A 15,629-nucleotide genomic window follows, 5' to 3' on the forward strand; every position below is an offset into this window, starting at 1 on the left:
GAATCCACCTGCAAGGCAGGAGACCCTGGTTTGATTCCTGGGTTGGGAAGATCTCCTGGAGAAGAGAACAGCTACCTACTCCAGTATTCTGACCTGGTGAATTCCATGGACAGAGGAGCCCGGCAGGCTACAGTCTGTTGAGTTGCAAAGAGTCAGGCACAACTGTGTGATTTTCACTTTCACATGGTCTTTCCAGTAGTCACGTACAGATGTGAGAGCTGGACAGTGAAGAAGGCAGAGTGCTGAAGAATTGATGCTTTTGACTGTGGTGCTGAAGAAGATTCTTTAGAGTCCCTTGGACTGCAAGGAGATCAAACCAGTCAATCTTAAAAGAAATCAACCCTGATTACTCTTTGGAAGGACTGATGCTCAAGTTCCAATACTTTGGCCACTTGATACTAGAGCTGACTCATTAGAAAAGACCGATGCTGGGAAAGATTGAAGGCAGAAGGAGAAGAGGGTGACAGAGGATGAGATGGTTGGATGGCATCACCAGATTCAATGGTGAACTTGGGCAAACTCTGGGAGGTGGTGAGGGACAGGGAAGCCTGGCGTGCTATAGTCCGTGGGGTTGCAAAGAATTGGATACGACTTAGCAACTGAACAACAACAATTTAGTGACGTGCTTATTAACACACTTGAACTTTTGATGGATGTGTCCACAGAAAGGACTCAAAGTCAGCTTGCAAGAAGTCAATGTGTAGTAAGTATTTTTGGTGTTATAGAAAGATATCAATTTGCAGAGCAGAGAGTAACCCAAGTGGTTTTAAATTAACTCAAAGGAACACAGTACGGTAGTTAAAGTGAATCAACGTGGAACATATTATGTGTTAAAGGCATGTTGCAAAATATGAGCAAGTTGTAAAGTGATACATGCATTATGAAGGTATCAACATAAAATATGAAAATATGCAAAAATACGGTATCTTATATATGGATGTAGAGTTTGCTATCAAAGTATAAGAAAGAGTAGGGCTACTGTGGGCTGTTACACTCAACACAATTCCAAGGGGATGGTATCCTCATGTCAAGCCCTAAAAACATGCATTGCAATGAGAAACTCCAGCTCAGAATACTTATTCCTAAAAGATAAGCTCTCCCTAAGAGAAAAAATGGTACTTAAGGGTATAGGACAGAGGCATATACGGGGCTTTAATTATATTTATCATGATTCACTATTAAAAAGTACATTTGAAACCTATTTCCAGGGCAAGAATAGAGATGCAGAAATAGAGATTGGACTTGCAGACATGAGGGGAAAGAGAGGGACGGGGAGGAAGGGTAGGATGAATTGGGAGATTAGGATTGACATATATACACTACCATATGTAAAACAGATAGCTGTGTAAAATATAGATATGTAAAAAAACAGATATGTAAAATAGCTAGTGGGAGCCTGCTGTTTATATAAAGCACAAGGAGCTCAGCTTGGTGCTCTGTGATGACCGGGATGGGTGGGGTGGAGGTAGGTGGGAGAGATGTCCAAAGAGAGAAGGGGTACATGTATACACATGGCTGACTCACTTCATTGTACAGCAGAAACGACAGTGTAGAGCAATTATACTCCAATTAAAAAATACAGTTGAAGCAAATATCGCAAAATGGTAACATCTGACAAGTTATGTGATGAGTCCACAGGCATTACATTAGTCCCTATATGTGAAACATTTCTTCATGCCTTAATACTAACACTACGTAATTAGAAAATCAATGAACATTCTTGGTTACCATCATAAAAGCATACCTATAATCATAGCTACATTTTTATTGTAAATTTTGAAGAATCAATCACACTGCAAATAAATTCAGAGATAAAACATTTTGTGTTCTCAAATTAAATAGGAGACTTATATAGGACCTTTTCAGGTATGAAAATAATTTTCATAACTTTACACTTGAGCCTTTGTTTGGAGGAAGGCTGAAAGAAAAAGAGAAGTCAATGGCTAGCTATAAAGAAGGTGATTTTATGTGCTTTGGGAGTATATGGGTAAGACACATGCTGAAATGTTCACCCCAAACCAAAGTTTAGCAGTTGCCTGAGGAAAAAATATAAATATACAAGTCAAATTCCAAAGATACCTTCTTCAAATTCTGACAATTAGCAAACTCTTAAATGGCAGATAACTTCCTATCTCAATATGAATGACCCCATTTCTTTTGTCAGCTACCACAACGAAACCCAGAAATGTACAGCTTACATACCAAAACGTCCATCCCGGGGACATATTTGAGGGTTATCATATAGTCTTTTGGAAGATTTGCCACCTACAGAGACCAAAAGAAAAAAAAAAAAATATCTGTAAGAAAATCCATACACATCAGTTAATCACATGTTTTTAGTGGCTTAGAGAAAAACACCTGCAAACCTAGTATGCTTTTAAATTACCACTGATTTTCAACATTTACATACAGAGTGATTTTTCATTCTTGATTTCCCTCTGCAATCAAAAGCACTCTCCAGAAATGAAGTAATAATACAAATCTTTTTTTATTCCAAATTCAGTTATGGGTGGCTAACTATAATCTACTGAGTTTGGAAACATGATTTGAATTTCAGCTTCCATCTGTGGTCTTGGAATTTCCCTTCAGGACTGCTTTCCTATTTGTTCCTCCAAAGGATCAGTAACGCAGTGTTTTTTCCTCATAAGTGGTTCTCCAAGTGATGTGTCAACGGCACCAGGGAACGAACCTGTTAGAAATGCAAAGTCTCGGACTTTGCACATCAGACCTACTGAATCTTCCTAAACAAGTCCTCCAGGTGATTCTGGAGGTGATTCTGGTGATCCAGGTGTGCTCAAGTTAGAGAACTACTGTTCTATGTTAATCCTAGGAAAAAAAAGTGTTAAATTTCAAAAGAACAATGATACTTATAAGCTGCAAATGCTTTATCAGTTAATTAATTTAGAAAGATTCAGTTTTGTGATATCATGTAACCTACTTGCCTGGGACTGAACGTGTGAGATGCCTCAAATGTTTAACTAGCTTCTTTTAAAGACTTTCAAAAAATATCTAACCCATTTCCATCAGTCACTGTGGCATAAGTTGAACAAGCACCTGATTTAGAACCAGGGAATTTAGAACAAATCTAAACTCTGCTTTGGTTTCTCTCATCTGTAAAGTGGAGATAAAAGTACCCATGTCCTACATACACTACCATGTATAAAACAGCTAGCTAGTGGGAATCGTCTATATAGCAGGGAGCTAGGTTTGGCAGCTCTGTGATGACCTAGAGGGATGGGGAGGGGGGTGAGACTGGGCGGGGTGGGGGTGGATATATGCATACATATGGCTGATTCACATTGTTGTAAGGCAGAAATTAGCACAATATTGTAAAGCAGTAGTCCTCCAATTAAAAAAAAAAAAAGTACCCGTGTCTAAGAGTTAATTTAAGAATTTAGATGAGTGTGCCAATTATCATAAACAATCAATCCATATTCTTTACTGAGAGCTATACTGGAAACTGACTTCCAAGGCACAAGTTCTAGTAAGTTACAGAGTTTTAGGTTCACTTGTCCCCTTTCCTACATATCACCAGCTCTGACATCTCACCCTTCAGCATAGTTAAAATTTCCTTCTGTAGAATATGGCCCATTTATTTTATGTATAAAATGACTTAGCCCGCTGGGTCTTAAAACAACAGACAATGTAAAAAAGTGGTTTTGCTCCATTATATCTTCAATGGGTCTACCTGCTCTGGCAGACTCATTATCCACTTTACCCTGTTTCTAAAATCATCACTATTCTCCATCGTGAGCTAGTACCTTGTGCATATTTTCAGGCTAGTTCATCTCTGACAAGACTCCCAGAACACAACCCTTATGTTTCTTCTTGGCTTTGCCAATAGCTTCTAGAATTTGAGAACAATTTGCTGAGAAAAGAATCTAGGTAAAGACATATGCAGTCAGAGGGGAGCCAAGGGAGTAGATAATCCCATCAACATCCAACATCCAATGGAACCACCTCACACTCATTTCAGCCTCCAGCCTAACACTTACCAAATACTTACCATGTTTTAGCACTGCGCTAATTATGGGCTTATGTTGTGTGATCGCATCCAACCCTCAGAATCACTTTCACATAGTATTGCTAAATTAATGAATGAAGAACTTAAGACTCAAAGAGGTCAGGTAACTTGACTGAGGTCACACGACTGCTACCTGTCAAGTCTGGACTAGAACTCAGGTCTCCGACAGCCAGGCCTCCGTTACCCCTCAGCTAAACTACACATGGTCACCCAGCTACTCTGCACACTTGTCCTAGATATTTTCCACTTGTGAGACTCACCAACATCCCTCCTCCTGCCACCCCCAAGAAAACAGTCAAGTCTGCACTGCTTACTGAGAACACATCTGGGCCACTACAGAAGGGTGACTTTTTACATTAACGTTCTTTCTCTTGGTCAAACTTCCCACCCTGCTTCCATGATTTCTTTTGTCTTGTGGATCTTCACCTCCGTATTTGAAAAGCAGACAGACCTCATCATTTTATGTAAGCCCCGGTGGAAAACAGAGCGGACAGCTTCACAGGTATAAAAGCTAGAATCAGAATGAGCAGCAATGTTCTGTTTTGTTACAAACCAACCTGGAAAGTGAAGGCCATTCCAGATGGAGAAGCATGGCACAAAATGGTGGGTGTTCTGAATACAGGTGCTTGACAATCTAGCCCCCTTCCTTAAGCACAATTAACATCATCGGAAAATAAATATAGAATTGACCAAATTAGTGTCCAGAACACTTAGGATCTGAATATGTACCAAGAGAGCAGAGAAAATGTTAAAAGATAGACTGGCCAATTCTGTTTTATTAATAATTTACATGTAAAAATTGGTGCAAAGAAGTCAAAGAAACCTCCTTACCACATGGTGGGGGGGGGGGGTGGTATATCATAATAACTTCTGCCTTAAACTGATTTACTGATATTTAGTTTCTAATGGAGCTGAATACTATTTTTGAAAAATGCTTTAAAATTTTAACAAGTTTTGGTACACAGTCTCTGCCACAACCAAGATATATATCATTGGGCCTATTTCACCGAATAACACATGGAGGCTCAGAAGGGTTAACTTGCATCTCAGGGTCACAGACATGAGGGGTACACGGTGCGAGTGAGCACACAAATCCTGGCTCTGAGCGCTGGTCTCAGCAGTTATCTGTCGATCAGTCTCCACGTTATTACTTTCTTGGATTGCATTGGTTCATTTCCAATCACATTTGGAAGAGAAATTAGGAAGTCAAGTTGTATATTTTTTATGGCCACTTCATGAATTATTATATTACTTTCTAAGCATTCATAGTATGTTGAATAGCATCCAAAAAGCAGAGATAACCTTGTGATAAATTCGGTTTCTCTTATGTATGATGAACACTGCAGAAATTTCAGAGTAGAGAGAGCCTTTGGCCTGGAACTAGGAAGATAAGCTGTTCCTTCGAGGCAGTTACTTTGATGAAGAACTCACAGCACAGGTCCTGGGGACACACTGCTCAGGCTGGATCCAGGTCCTGCCACGTGCTAATTCAGAGATCTTGGGCAACTTACCAAATCTTCTTTAGCCTCAATTTCCACATAGGTAAAATGGGAATCACAGAACTGAGCTGGTGGATTTATTAAGACTATACAAGGATAAATGTAACTTGTTTAAAATACTTAGTTATTTAGTGTTGTGTGTGAACAAGTACTTATTAATTGCAAGGGAGAGGCACATTCTAAATATAGGAAGGAAGGGACATCTTCAAAGACAAAGGCATGGTAGACCAGGGACGGATCATTCAGGCTCCAGCGGTAGGAGATAAGAAATACACAAGGAGACCCACATCAGTGAGGGACCTGAATGTTGGGCCACGGAGGCCAAGTGGGAAAGCAGTAAGGTTCAGCAAAACCAGTTCCACCACTAGATCCCTACAACAAGTCACTCCTGTCTTAGGCACATCGCTTCCTCCCTATGAACCTCTACCCCCATCTGTAAGATGAAGTGGAAGGAGAAAATTACTAAGAATTCAGTCAGATTTAGCTTCCTCATGTAAGCAGTGGTGCTACATGGAATGTGTTTAAGCAGGAGGAAAACATCACAGCCAATTTAGGACGGTTAGTTTGGAAGTATGGACTGAAGCGAAGAGAGACCAGGGGCAGTTTAGAAGACCAGTAGGAGAGTATGAACATGCGTTAAATATTTCTACAGAGATTAGAAGCTGAAAAAGCAGAGATGAGGCTTAGATCCCAAGGAAGCATCCTGCTGGGAAGGTTATATGGATACACAACCAAGGCTATAGATTTTGAAAACCTAACTGTCCTAGTAAAATAAGTTCAGGGCAAAAATTAAAATGAAAACCGAAATACCAAAAAAAAAAAAAAAATTAAAATGAAATAGACCCTAATTGACGAAAAATTTATCAAAGGTCAAGTTAGTCCAATCAAAGAAATGGTTTGGAGTGTGAGGATTTAAATATTGTGCCAGATTAGAAAATGCATAAAACTTCCAAAACAAGTCATTTTGTGATATGATGGGCTTCCCTGGTGGCTCAGATGGTAAAGAATCTGCCTGGGATACGGGAGATCTGTGTTCAGTCCCTGGGTAGGGAAGATCCCCTGGAGAAGGGAATGGCAACACACTCCAGCATTTTGGCTTGGAGAATCCCATGGACAGAGGAGCCTGGTGGGCTATAGTCCATGGGGTTCCAAAGAGTCGGACACAACTGAGTAACTAACACTTTCACTTTTACTCTATTACTAGACAGGCCCATTTGCTATCTTTTCATTTCTTTGGATATCTTAAGGACTGATCATACTCAGTGACACTAGGGGGGAAATGCTTAAGAGAAATAGCATGTAGAAATACTGGAAACTCAGCCAAGAAAAAGTCTTTGCAAGCCAAACAGTCATTGGCTGCTTATCATGCCTTGCAGGTATTTGGACTTGGGGAAAAAAAGAACTCAAAGTCAGAACATTTAACTCCCTCTCTAGATCACTGATCTAAAAGCTTTGGATCTCAAGATTCAAATGTCATCGAGGTCTCTCAGTCTTGTGAAATCAGTGGCTTTTTGGACATCCTTGGTGAGATACTTGTCTTAGCTCTTTCTGTCAAGATCTTGATAAGAATCAAAATGCACTGATAGTAACTCATGATTCCCTTGACCCTACATAAAATGGTGAACATAGTTGACCTTTCTGAGGAAAGAGTCCAGTTCTCAAAGTCTCTGAGACCCACAGAAGTTTAAGAATCACTGCTGATTCTTAGAGCAAAAAAGCCTTCTATGCTGTACTTAAAATACCCCAGTAATATCCCAGTTTACTCTCTTGCCACAGCTTACTGTAACACTGGTTATTCAGTCTTCAGAAATAACACAGAACAAGGCTTTTTGCCTTTTTATTTCCCCTTGTAAGCCATTTTTTGTTAGTACTGACTAAAAATCTAACCAGGTCAATTGCTTTTTTCTTTTTTAAATAATAACTCAATTAGTGATTTAGAAAAAATTAACATGACAACTCATAAGACTTTCTAGGTCATCTTTTCTCAGTGAAGAATACCTAAATAAGTTTAGATGATCCTTGTCTCCTTCAAATAAAAGAGATTAAAAACATTTGGTCTCTACCATCTAACACAGGGAACTCTACTAAATGCTCTGTGATGACCTAAATGAGAAGGAAATCTAAAAAAGAGGGGTATATGTATAACTGATTCACTTTGCTATGCAGCAGAAACTAACACAACATGTAAAGCAACTATACTCCAATAAAAATTAATTTTAAAATGTTGGTCTGCTTCATAAACACACCTTATGATGATGACTCCTGTTAAGTAGTACTAATTTACAATTTCCTAATCATATTATAAGGTGACTTCTACCTAGGAAATACAATTCAAGAGGATAGAATGATAGTTCTTAAATTGCAGTTGATACTGACATAAGACATCATAAATTATGAACTGGGTTCTTATGTTCCAGAGATGGGCAGGTATGGGTTCATACCTCTATTCATCTCCCAGTTTCCAGGTGAGAATCATCAGGTTACTAACCATCACTAGGCTTCAGCTGCCTAGTCAATACACTGGTGCATTAGTCAGGCTTCCCTTTGACCCAGACGGTAAAGAATACATGGGTGGACAAAATCATTACCTCCTAAGGTTGCAATGACTAAAACAGAGAATCCACAGACAGGGTTTTGCATGGTGCTTGGATGTTCACACAATAATATCTGCTGTAAAAAAGTCAAAGAGCAGGGGATACTGTACCTAAGTGGTTTATCTGACAAAGGAAGAACAACATTTTCTTTATGATAAGACTGATATGCTTGGCAACATAGCTAGTCAGTTTTTACAAATATTATTTCTAATATACTTTGTGCTTTGAATACTGTTTAAGTCCAAAATTTAGCTTTAAATAGAAAAAAAAAATCTACTGACTGCAGGAGCAGAAAGTTAAATGCTAAATACAGCAAATTAATAAAAAATCAACTTTAAAAACTATCCAGCTATCAAACCATTGTTCTTCAATGGTCAAACAAAACTATGGGGGACCTCTGCTTTTAAAGGGAAGATATACTTAGAAATAGGAAGACTCAGAGACTCCAATCCTCCATTTTAATGCAGTGGTAATTCTATCCAAAAAACATTGTCTTTGAAGAGAATAAAAATTCAGCACTATTCAAAACCATCCACTCGAAGTATGTAATTTGTTATCTAAGAATATTTTTATAACCCCCTATTATGTCAAACTGTATTAATATAATGTATTTAATATATACATGTATTAATATAATCTATTTAAAATAACTGCCTACCGCAAGAAAGCCACAAATTTCTGACTTTACCCTACTGGTCTATAGACTGACCTTGAAAAGACAGAGTGATTTCACTTTTACAAGATGAAGGCTGGAACAGCAACCTGCCTTAAACATTTTAAGGAAGACAAATAATTACCCAACAGATAAAGATAAAAATGTTTTCAAAAAGCAGCAAAGTCACATTTAATTAAACTCCCCCAAATGAAGAAAAATTATCATAAATGAAGGAAACAGAAAGAACAGAAGGAAAAACTAATTTGATCTATCTCAATGTTTGGATTCCTTTTTTATCAACACAATCATTAAGAGCTGCAGTTGAACCACCCCAAAGATACAAGTTTTTGAAGTTTGATTCACCCCCTTCCCAAATACCCTTCCTTTCGGTAGGTCTGAGTTTGCCACTTAACACAAGTCCTGCAACATTTTTTAGAAACAAAGCAAAATGTTCTGTAAATAGATGAACTATTATGCTGAGTAAACATGCCAGAAGGATTTCAAATGGAAACCATGGGGACTATAGGTGTAGTACAAAACGTCCAAGGAGAAATTAAAAAGAAAATGACAGTAAAGTCGCTTCTGTGACATGGGAGTCACCCCAAGCAAACAAACTTAAGGTTTGTGGGCAGAGTGCAAGTTGCCACCTACAGCAAAGGCCGAACTGGCAGCACTGGCAAAGGAATGATTTTAGCTGAATTAATTACAATGAGCAAAGGGTAAAAAAGTATTCTCAACCCACTTTCTTTTTCTCAGATAAAATGTACAAACGTTATACCTTCAAAGCAAGTAAATCCAATCTGATATAACCTCCTTTAGTTAAGGCATAACTGGATTATTCCAACATTTACAATCTGAAGAAGTAGGAGTATGGAATAAAAGAATCTCAGGGCTACAAAGCACCTCCCAAGTTATCCAATTTGGTAGTTCTTATCTTTTTTGGGGGAGGATTACAGACTTCTCTGGGAAGCAAATGAAAAGTTATACACATTCTTAGAAACACACATAGGGCTTCCCTCATAGCTCAGTTGGTAAATCATCTGCCTGCAACGCAGGGTTCAATTCCTGGGTCGGGAAGATCCCCTGGAGAAGGAAATGACAACCCACTCCAGTATTCCTGCCTGGATAATCCCATGGGCAGAGGACCCTGGCGGGCACAGTCCATGGGATCACAAGAGTCAGACACGACTTAGCAAATAAACCATCACCACCAGAAACACATAAGGCACACAGCAAGCGTAATTTGGATTCATTTGAAAGAGTTTGAAAGTTTATGAATTCTAGATTAAGAACTACTGATCATGTCCTAATTCCTCATTTTCAAAACCAAAAGTTGAATCCTAGAAAGGTTCAGAGATTTACTTGTCCAAAGGCACACAGCTGGGTAACAGCAGCGCTTGTATGAAACACCCCAGTAAGCCTGACCTACTTCAAGATGCTTTTCTGCTCCACTGTTCTCCAGAGAGAGGCTGTGGTTATCTGTAGCCATAAAACAGAAAAGTCACTCATGTCCCCCAAAATCAATGAGTTTTAGGCTAAGGATGGGGACGCCACTTCTTTTCAAATATGGAAACACCCCCAAATTGTAAGTATAATATTACAACCTCAGCAGTCCTGACCTGTGCAAATGACTATCACCTGGGATGCCAGTCCCACACATTAAGTTGCCTACATCTCATCTCCATGAGCTGCAATCCAGTATTTCTGAGGCAGGGCCCTGATGGCTATGCTTTTCATAAGGACCCTCAGAGAGTGTGACTGGATAGTTCCAGTTTGGAGACATGATTCACAAACATTTTTCCAGAAGCTCAATTCTTTGTTCCACCCAAGTCTTATTTAGAAAAGCCAGACACATCAATAAAAGCAGAGCTGCTGGGTAGTCTCTTAAAGCCAGTCTGAAAACCACTGTCCTAGAAGACAACACAGGTAATGGGACCAGGAGCTGGACTTCACCACTCATGGATCTCAGTTTTCCTATTTATGAAATTCTAAATTCTCTAAATTCAGCTCCAGTATCCTATAACTCCACAAACATCACTGCCATCACACTACCATTCTGCCCTCAGTTGCTAAGTATGTCCAACTCTCTGTGACCCTGGGCTGTATGGGCTGTAGCTCACCAGCCTCCTCTGTCCATGGGATTACTCAGGCAAGAATACTGGAGTGGGCTGCTATTTCCTCCTCCAGGGGATCTTCCCAACCCAGGAATCAAACCCCAGCCTCTTGCAACGAGAGATTCTTTACCACTGAGCCACCAGGGGAGCCCTATTCTACCATTACGAACACAATATTTAGCAAGCACTTGCGATGTTCCTAGCACCGTTCTTTTATTTAATCTTTAAAATCACTCTATGAGGTTAAGTACAGTAGATCCTTGAACAACACGTGTTTAAATTTTATGAGTCTACTCATACTCCTATTTTTTTTCAATAGTATTACAATACTACACAATCCACCGTTGTTGAATCCGTGGATGCAAAAACCACAGCTAGGGAGGAACCTTACGTGTAGAGGGCCAACTACAGGCTGTGAGATGATTTTCCACTGCCAGAAGGTTGGCACTGCTAACCCCTGTTGTGCTATTAATCTATTATAATGGTGAGGAAACTGAGGCTCAGAGAGATTATGTTACAATAACTGTGGTTTTATATATATATATATATGTAATATACACACACACACACACACACACATTCTCTTATTTAATTTACACCACAAAATTGGGAAGTAAGAACTGAGCTTTAGAAAGATAGTTTCTTATCTAAGGTCAAAGAGCAGGTCTGTCAGATGCTAAAATCCATTCTAACCAAAAAATTAGTACAAGTTGGATCCCATACTTTACTAGAAAACTTTTTAAATGGCATCCACTTTCATGTGGTTATTGTGGTATTAGTGATCTGCTTTCATATATTCATAGAGATGGCTTAGCCCCAAACTAGATTATAAACACTCTGAGACCAGGGATTATTTTATATCTTTCAATTTCCTACTCTATGAAATACTGGCTGTGCATTAAGCAGGTCTTTATTCAATCAGAAGTGATCTTCTAAATCCTTTTTTGTTATTAACTTGACTTTCCCCCCCAATAATCTGAAGTAAACACACTAATTTCATTTAGATCAACTCTTGAAATTAAAAAATTCCCCTCTGAGTCAGTTGCTGGAAGGGAGAAAAAAGACTTTTTTCAGTTTAATGATTTTTACCTTTGCCCCTGGGGAAAGGAATTATATTAATATTTTACTGTTAATAAGTATCTCTTTCCAGGCATTTCTTTCTCAAAGTTTCTTGCATTTTTTGCTGTATCAACTGATAGGTAACAGAGTGAAAATAAGCAGATGGTTAAAGACAAGAACAGAAAATCTTGGAAGGTGCTTATAGTACCTACTTATGCCACTTGAAAATATCGATTTGATATTTCACAGGAAGTGGGGCTCATTAAGTAATATTCTTCAAACAGCAAAAAATACTGACTACAAGTAATTTTTCTTAAATGCTATTTTAATTTTGGATATTGTCAGCCTGTGGTCAGATACACCATCACCTTCCATCTGTGACTCCTTGCCCACATATTTGAAATTGAATGCCTAGGACTACTTCTGATCTCCCCTGCTCATTGTAGCTCCATGGTTCCACAAACAGCCCCATAAGAGTTGTTAATTTCCCAGTTGTGACCTACTTTAAGTCTATTTTGGAGACTCGTTTAATCTAACATATATGTAAACCCATACAACACAGAAAAAGCTATGGTTTTTCCAGTAGTCATGTATGGATGTGAGAGTTGGACCATAAAGAAAGCTGAGCGTCAAAGAATTGATGCTTTTGAACTGTGGTGTTGGAGAAGACTCTTGAGAGTCCCTCCTTGGACTGCAAGGCGATCCAACCAGTCCATCCTAAAGGAAATCAGTCCTGGATATTCACTGGAAGGACTGATGGTGAAGCTGCAATTCCAATACTTTGGCCACCTGAGGCAAAGAACTGACTTCTTAGAAAAGACCCTGATGCTGGTAAAGATTGAAGGCAGGAGGAGAAGGGGACAACAGAGGATGAGATGTTTGGATGGCATCACTGACTAGATGGACGTGAATTTGAGAAAGCTCCGGGAGTTGGTGATGGACAGGGAGGCCTGGTGTGCTGCAGGTCAGGGGGTCACAAAGAGTCGGACACGACTGAGCAACTGAACTGATACAACATAGATAAAACTAGTCATAATAAAAAAAAAGAAAAAAAAACTAGTCATAATAAGAAATGAGGTTAAAGTAAGGGCACAATATTTTGGTCTCTAAACTTTGACAGCATAAACCATCTAAAGCAATGGTTCTTCAATCTCCTTTAAGGAATATCTTTTAACTGTAGATGCCTAGAGCTCTTCCTCAGATCTGTTTGCACAGTGGGGCCCAGACCCCTGTGACCTTCATGAACAGATAATTTTGATGCTGTACACATCCTTTGTTGTGTACACATCCTTTGATGGTGCACATCCTTTCTTCATTCATTGAACAAACATTTCATGAGGGCCTTTGACGCATACCAAATTTTGAATATAAACATTTTCTTCTTAGTGTAGTCCCCTGGCTCACAAACTAACAAGCAACTTGAGGAAAAGGATCATGACCTATGTTTTGAAAGAAGTACTTCCCCCAGCCCATCCTTAAACCCAGCTGGGCATTTAGGAAGCAAATGTTATACTGCTTGGATCACCAGCCCTTCCAATAAAACAGGTTGATACACCTTCAGATACTGCACTGGAGAATATTCGTAAGCCTGGACTTTGTAGGTATCCAAGGAAATCTGCATGGTGTGTGTATGTGTGTGCATGGATGTGTATATTCTTAATTCTGCATTGAGACTAAGCTAAGCGAAACTCAGATCGTAACATTAAACTTCTGTTTTGAAGTTTGGCTATGAACCCAAAATAACATATACACCAGGAAATGCATATCTAGGTAGAGAAGATAAATATCTCAACAAATATACTTTCTTTTCTTTTTTACGTACGACAACCCTCATTTCTTTCCTATTCTCATATCACTCTGCCCTCTAAACAATATTCAAATAGCTGAGTGCCACTCGGCTCTTTTAAACCAGGAACTTACAAAATGGCTTTTCAAACTTTGTTCATTCTGAAAGCACACAATGCAGCTCAAATGAACACGCAGTTGCCGCTAGATCGTGAAGGTTGGGAGGAGTCCATCTCAGAGGCTGTGTTACCGCCTCCCTCTCTGTGGTCTGCGTCTTAAGAGAAGCGTGGCATGAAGCTGGCAGTGACCAAGGGCACTAGTGAAAAGCGGCTCTTGCTGAGGGAAGGGTTACAACGGGATGGATGTGGGAGATGTGTCTGGTCAATGTTTGGGCAACAAATGACTCCAACTGTGCTTACTGAGGGGCAAACACCCACCCGCATGTAACGGAGTCTTAGAGCAGTTGGGAAGGGGAGCATGAGCCGCTCAGATCTCCTTTTGTTAGGCTCTTTAGAGAAGAGCAGGAAGACATGTGGAGGGAAAATGAAACATGAGATAATGGGGAACAAGCTAGTGCTCACACATCAGCAGACAAAGCACCCGCCAGTGTCCTTCACTGCCTGCAAAGGCGATGAAGAGACCAGCAAGGAAACAGTCCCCCAAAGGAGGCGCAGCGGGCCAACTTTACCAAGATGCTCCGCGACCGTAAATATCTCCTGACCTGCCCTCTACAAACCCTTCAGGACAACTCGGTGACATCTCTCCTGATCTCTGAAAGACACTAATCTGGGGCAAGAAAAAAAGGAAAAGTACAAGAGTCAGAGCAATTGAAAGCATTCCTTACCAATTTTGTAACGTCTTTCACATCATCAGTCACACGGCTCCCGCAGATCCCTTGAGAGTGGACGAGAGGATTAAATAGGAGCAGTTGAAGATAAATGCAAGTGATAATCCAAGTCTAAATGGAAAGAGAAAAAATGCTGGTGACCATCAGTAAATATCCATAATCACTCAAACTATTAACAACTAACATTTTCTGCCTTAATGTGGAAAAACGAATTTTTTTTTCTTTTAATGCTACTGGCTTAAATATAATTAAATGCCTTACACACAAACTATGCTAACCAAATTTCTTAAAAATTCTCAGTTAAAATACGGTTTGGATTTTTCATTTCAATGACAGTATCGTTAACTTTTGTCAAAAGCTGTCTATGGGCAATTTCCCAGTGGCAATTAGAAACGAACTTGTAGCAACATGAAAAGAATTTATCACTTAAGCTATTTTCTAAAAACTAGGGAATGTATAAAATGTGTGCCTTAAGGCACCAAAAAAAATTTCTCTACTTTAAATGTAGACTGTTTGGCAAGTAACAGCAACACTCTGAGCATTGCTTTAACCCAATAACCTACTAGAACACCCAGTTAAAGTGAGGGAGAGGTATTTTGATCTAGGAAAGAATTTAATCTAATTTGTGAGACATCAAAAGAATCATTGTTTTGAATCACAATTTTTTAGCAATTTAACAAGGAAAAATATTTTCTTAGTCAATGAGAAGACATTTTTGAACACCAGCATGAAGTAATCACACACACACACGCTACCTCTCTTTCCAAATAACTCTTTCAACCATGTTAAATAGTTACTTTTATGCATGGCTTACTTCTTATTACCCTATGTTTTATATTTCTAAAAATTGGGGCATCTATTTTTTTTTCCCCTCAGTATCTTTATAAGACATAACAGCACCTGGAATATAAAAAGCTCTTGCTAAATATTTGCTGGATGAATCAGTGATCAAGGTTAAAAAAGAGTCTAATGCTTCAAATTTGACACCTATTTATTGAACTTGTATGAGACAGAGACCGGAGCCAGCCAGAGAAACAAAGGTGGTAAGACTC

The 15,629-nt window shown here is 39.2% G+C and overlaps 1 protein-coding gene across 3 annotated transcripts in view; it reads right to left on the reverse strand.

The window, feature by feature from the left end:
• Positions 1–15,629, reverse strand: part of KITLG (KIT ligand) — a 96,592-nt gene that overhangs the window by 42,383 nt on the left and 38,580 nt on the right. For all 3 annotated transcript variants that reach the window (XM_070454309.1, XM_020900245.2, XM_020900244.2), the window contains exons 2-3: positions 14,575–14,688; positions 2,203–2,265 (exon numbers count right to left, since the gene is read on the reverse strand). In XM_070454309.1, the coding sequence (XP_070310410.1) occupies positions 2,203–2,265; positions 14,575–14,688 (177 nt within the window). The remainder of the gene's footprint in view (positions 1–2,202; positions 2,266–14,574; positions 14,689–15,629) is intronic.

This window comes from Odocoileus virginianus, chromosome 24 (assembly GCF_023699985.2).
Source record: "Odocoileus virginianus isolate 20LAN1187 ecotype Illinois chromosome 24, Ovbor_1.2, whole genome shotgun sequence".
NCBI lineage: Eukaryota > Metazoa > Chordata > Mammalia > Artiodactyla > Cervidae > Odocoileus > Odocoileus virginianus.